This window comes from Colias eurytheme, chromosome 6 (genome assembly GCF_061535395.1).
Source record: "Colias eurytheme isolate Ceu_HAF_F1 chromosome 6, ilColEury1 Martin Lab GWU primary, whole genome shotgun sequence".
Classification (NCBI taxonomy): Eukaryota; Metazoa; Arthropoda; class Insecta; order Lepidoptera; family Pieridae; genus Colias; species Colias eurytheme.
The window spans coordinates 12,109,571-12,115,892 of NC_142985.1; the positions used below are offsets into that span (position 1 = coordinate 12,109,571).

The 6,322-nt window shown below is 33.3% G+C and overlaps 1 protein-coding gene across 1 annotated transcript in view; it reads right to left on the reverse strand.

Moving 5' to 3' along the window:
- LOC149908077 (uncharacterized) overlaps positions 1-5,991 on the reverse strand; it is a 41,591-nt gene extending 35,600 nt beyond the window's left edge. The window contains exon 1 of the mRNA XM_090102643.1: positions 5,908-5,991. Within this exon, the coding sequence (XP_089958769.1) occupies positions 5,908-5,943 (36 nt within the window). The 5' untranslated portion in view covers positions 5,944-5,991. The remainder of the gene's footprint in view (positions 1-5,907) is intronic.
- Between the last annotated feature and the right edge of the window lie 331 nt (positions 5,992-6,322).

A 6,322-nucleotide genomic window follows, 5' to 3' on the forward strand; every position in this document is an offset into this window, starting at 1 on the left:
AGATTTCCGGGATAAAACCTATCCTATGTGTTAATCCAAGTTACCCTCTATATGTGTGCTAAATTTCATTGTAATCGGTTCAGTAGTTTTTACGTGAAAGAGTAACAAACATCCATACAAACTTTCGCCTTTATAATAGTATCCTCGATAAATGGGCTATCTAACACCGAAAGAATTTTTCAAATCGAACCAGTAAATCCTTTTAGCGATTAGCGCGTTCAAACTAACAAACAAACTCTACAGCTTTATAATATTAGTTTAAATTAATCAAAATAATAAAATAACTCATATCTATAATATCTTACCTCCTATTTATATGCAAAATAATTAAAGTTATACATATTATAAGAGACATAAACATTACAACAAGTATACAGTGCCATAAACATTACTTTTGTTTATTTTCAGTCATTAAAGTATATTTTTTTTTTCAATTTTATCTAAACGTGAGGTTACAACACAACCATATAATGGCCGGGTCGGCAATTATCTTAGGAATGGCTAAATTATATCAAGGGTCGATTATTTCGGGTCTTTTTGACCTTTTGTTCTACTTAGGGACTATTCCATGTAATATATGAACAGCGATTTTGTACTCGCAAAACATTCTTGTTTTGTTTTTATATGTAAAGACTAGCTTTCCGCCCGCGGCTTCGCCCGCGTTTTCAAAGAAAAACCCGCATAGTTCCCGTTCCCTTGGGACTTCCGGGATAAAACCTAGCCTATGTTTTAATCCAAGTTACCCTCTATATGTGTGTTAAATTTCATAGTAATCGGTTCAGTAGAATTTGCGTGAAACACACACACACACACACACACACACACATCCTCAACTTTCGCATTTATAATATTAGTAGAATTAGTATTATCTTGAGATGTTAATCCTGTAATGTATTTTTGTTTTATTTATAGAACTTGATGGAAAGGAATTATGATGCATTATAATATAATCGAATTGAATAATCAATTATAAATTAATTATTGATTTTATTGGAGCACTAAACAGAATAGTGCAAACTTGGTGCAAACAATGCATTATTATTGGAATGAATAATTATGTGACTGAAATAGTGTTGTGTGACTGTACTTGGAAATGCTCAGTAATATTACCTATATTAAGTATTAATAATAACCAGGCCTTAGATTATGGATTGGTCTCCGCGCGCGCGCTACGACTAGATACCGCCGGCTTACTTGAAAAATGCGGCAACTTAAAGTACGCCGAATTCGGCGTACCCAAGCCAGTCGTGTCACATGCATTGTGTGGAGAGGGTGAACCGATAATTTATAAAGATTTTGAACAAAATCTGAAGTAAAATGCCTATTTGTGTCATATAACTATTTAAAAATAATACAACAAAAAATAAGAAAGACCCAGGGATCACGTATCATCATTAAGTATCGTATTATTCGAAATTTCTCCTTTACTTCGAAACATTTTTCTACGAAAATACGACGCCATTCAGTGTTGCCGTATTGCATATCCAAAAAAATACACGTGGTTGAGGAAATATTTTAGCAATAATTTGAACTTTTTTTTTTCAATACTATTACTAACACATGTATAAAAAAGTATAATACAATAATTTATTTCTGTTTAACCATGTTTAACTGACTCATATAATATGTTTTTTTTTTTATTTCCGCTTTTTTACTTATAAACAACCTTTGTGACTATAGTATAGTAGCGTCGCAAGTGGATTTGAGTCACATGTTCATGGATTCGATTCCCGGCCAGGTCAGGATGAAAAAAATATTTTTCAAACTTCTTTCCAAGATGCCAGATTTCCCATTTATGAGGTAAAATTTATGTAGCTGGCAGCCCAATTCTTCACACACACTAGCGTCTTTACAAATTGCCTAACACACACTACAGAAATGAGTTGCCGCCATAGAAATCTAAATAACAAGACACATAGAAGTGCTGTAATGTCATAATTCGTATGAAAACCGCTGTCGCCAAAATCAACACATTCAAACCGAAAGCTAAACAGTACACACAAGTAAACTATGCCTTTTATTGGACAGCTTGATTTTAGTGAAAACTAACTTATCTATTAAATTAAGCTGTTGAATATGTATCCTAACGCACGAATTTACGGTTTATTTTAGAATAACATCCCTAAGTATATGAGACTTTTTGGTCCAATACGAACAAACGTGATAAAGAATGGTCGACTGTGTCATTCATTGTTATTTCGATTACTATGGTGACACTCGTAATACTTGTAAATATTCTATAATTTTAAGGAAAAACGGCATTGTTTCTAAAAAAAAATATTTTCCGATGAAATATTATTCCTTTATAAGTATAATTACAACTTGTGGAAGAATATCCGCAATGGGAATTGCTGAAACACACCATGTATACACTCATACGTCTCCAGAGCAACTGAACAGTGACGAATGCACTGGTGATGTGCAAATCACCTGAGTGGCGACAAGGTCACGCACGCTTACGGGTCAGCTCACACCGAGACGCGACGCGGCGCGACGCTGCGCGCACATTTTTCATAGAGCGACTCAGAATATACTTTATTCTCTACACGAAAAGATACACATTACATTGTGAGAATTCAGATTACGTTGCACCACGCAGCGCTGCGCCTCGAGGTGCCTCGCGGCGTAGCAATGTGTATCTTTTCGTGTAGTGAATAAAGTATATTCTGAGTCGCTCTATGAAAAATGTGCGCGCAGCGTCGCGTCTCGGTATGAGCTGACCCTACGACTTCTAGTGTCTTGTTATTTAGATTTCTATGGTTGCCGCACTCACAGAGCTATTGTTTTTAGGTGGGGCGGTATCTAGTCGTAGCGCGCGCGCGGAGACCAATCCTTAATCTAAGAACCAGGCATTTAAAACAGAGGGCGTCTTTGAAAACATTTTCATTAGCTGCACAATTGTTGATTATTATTTAAACGCACAGTTCTAGGTTTTCATAAAAATCATAAGAACATAAATAAAATTGTAACTCTGAATTAACTACTAATTAATTTTATGAACTGTTTAATCAGGATAGATGTTCCACTAAACGCTACTATAAAATATTCCGTCCATGTCCCATTTGTTTATATTTGTCCTTCGGTTTACAATTATTCTCCTTGGCGCGAAGTACTGGAATCGTGACGAGCTTACCTAACTCGAAACTTCGCAAAATTGAAGGGTTTTGATAATTCCGAAAGTTCTTAGTACTTTAGAGATTTCGAACGTAACCTTATCGTGTAGTCAGCTGAAAATAGAATCAAGATAAGTTTTGTATTGAATTAAATTATTTGTTATTAAAACTTTGCTACTTTACAGAAAAAGGTGTAGGTAGTCTAGGGCATTTTACTAGTGCATATAGCACATACTATTTTCAACTTTTGGCCGGTTATTGAATTGAGTATTTCACGTCAAGAACATCTTAAATGCTGTGAAAACATCTAAATCTAATCGAAAATCAACTCTCAAAAAACCGGTTGTAAAACAGCGAATTAATTACAAAAATTCTCAAATAAAAACATGAGATCTAATTTCAAGAATGCACGGGGTCATCGACACTTACCTGAAACAAAAATAGTTGAAAAACTCTCGTTTAAAATTATACATTTCATAGATTAAAATGTTTTATTTAAGCAGATGCCGGTGGCCACTGCTGCAGTATGAAGATAAGAAGATTACAATAAATCAACATTTATAAAATTGTTAAATCCATTTAATCTTATTTCTGATTATTATGTTAGGTGGCATATAATAATATAATAGATGGTACAAATAATTGATCACCTACATAATTATAGAATACAAGCGGTCCGCCCCGGTTTCAGCCGTGGTACATACCTATTAAATATAATAATAGCGCTCAGGAATCATGTACAATGCACACATTCAGTACAGTGAAATAATTTTTTGAAATCGATTTGAAGGTTCCTGAGATTAGGGCATTCAAAAAAACAAACTAACTTCTACCTTACATAACCTTATACATTAATATGTTTAATTTACAGGAACAAGATAAGATGTTAATTAAAAAAAAAATGAGCTAGCCTCTATAAATTGCGAGCCTTGGACGCTTAGAAGTTATGGTGCAATAATGAAATAATACATTCATTTTTTACTCAGTTATTATCATAAGTATTAGAATTAGTTTTCCCTAAACTTCATTATCGATGATACAATTTTAGTACTTTTTAAAAGGTCTCGTATCCCTGATAATAACATACACATCATGGTGACCAATAGATCGTAAGAAGTTAAGCGATTTATTAAATTCGACGCAAAATTAAATACTTACATCACAGAGAACTAAAAAGTGTAAATCATGATCAATAATAATATCTCAATCAATCCAATCTTAATAGAAGCTTCCGCACGAAAAAAATAACTCGGTTACGTGCTCTGATATTGGAGATGAAACCGTAATTGAATTCTTTTCAATCACAGAGATATATTGAAATTGAAAATGAAGATAGTTCCGAGCGATCACGGCTTGCATAATCTGTGTAATTCAGTTTGTCTTGCTTTCACACGACTAATTAGAAAGGGACAGGGGAAAATTCAATATTCCGAAAATTTGTAGCAAGTATTCTGTTGTTGCTGGAATTTATTGGTTTGTTTATTTTGTTGGGCTCTTGCCAGGGACGGATTTTAAATTTTGGAAACCCGAAATGTAATTAAAACGGAAAGGTGCTAATGTAAAAGCGGTCATAATACATTTGTTTACAGCAATTGCAACTTATTAAACAACCTAGTAAAGAGAAATTTATATTTTCCAGTGTATATACCGTTTTACCTTTAATATTTATAAACATGCATACTATTTCTCGGAAAATTATAGAAGCAGTCCCTGTACGAATGGTTCTCATCACGTGTCCCATTTCAATTCCATTTTTCGCATAGTTTGTTGAAACAAATTGTGTCCGGAGTAAGATGTACACCAGAATCAGGGGCCATAAACAGGAGCCCCAATTTCTTTACAAATAATTTGTAACAGAATGTATATTCCACGAATTCGAGCCGACAAAGTTTCGGTTTGATTTAAGGCTGCGGTATGTTCGGTTTGGTTTCGGCTTAAATTGCTTTAGCGATCCCACCGTTTCTTTTAATCAATTTCATTTTGTATCAAGCGACATGCGGCTATTTGACTGTCATTCTAGGGAATGAAGATTATTAATCGAAATTCTTTTATACATTTCATAGTAATTTGTCTCACTATTCTCAGCTCCATACTTAGCTCTAATTAATGTAAGATTATTTCTAGGAAATATTGGATCTGGAACGAAAAGGAATTATACTAATCTATTTACTTAATATTATAAAGCTGAAGAGCTTGTTTATTTGTTTGTTTGAGCGTGCAAATCTCAGGAACTACTGGTCCGATTTTAAAAATTATTTCAGGGTTAGTCAGCACATTTGAAGTCTCTGGTTCAAGATCCTGTTCAAATAAAATATGTTTAAGTAATTTTCCATACACCACTGTACCTAAAACTTTATTTGTTTCATTGCAATCTTTTCAAACCAAAGTTCTATTCGCAAGTCTTTTATTTCCAAATGTTCTCGTGTAAAACCAGACACTATATCAAAAACCCTGTTAAAAGCAACTCAAAGACTCAATACGTAATATCGAAACACGGAACACGTTATTAGAAACGTATTATTTCCGACTCTGCCCGGGATCCCTGGTAATTGTTCGAACCAAGCTTCGGAAATATTGAGTCGAATTATTTTATCCTCAAAACGTGTTTGTAACTAAAGTTATCGATACAGAGTGTCTTTTATTGCCAATATTTATATAAAAAGTTACAAAATCGTATATAAAGTTTGGGATGGGGTAGGTGGAATAGAAATAAAGTAACTTAGTGGACAGTTAACCGTAAACAATAGTTATAAAGTATTAATAGTTATAAATACTATTTATTTGATTTACTTACTATTGTAAATGTTGAATTAAGAAAAGTACAATGCATAAAAAGGGCGATGTCATCACTCGTCAGTCCTTCAAGCCAGGTGATCTGAAAAAATAAAAATTATTAATATGCATATTATGAAACAGACACTAGATATAAAAAATAATATTTAAACATAATATTTTGAAATAGATAATACGGTAACTTGATAACAATTGTAATTGCTACATATTATTCGAATGAAAGAAATGTAAATCAAACATGGTGTTAAACTACCCCTTAGTTTTAAAAAAAGCATTAACATATATGTATTACGACTAATCAATGTTTTCTGTCTCAGTCTATCGGCAACCGAGATCAACTTCAAATAGAACTAACCAAGACTAATTACAAGACCAATGAACTGAATACGACCAACAAAAAGGTCGATAAAATTTCC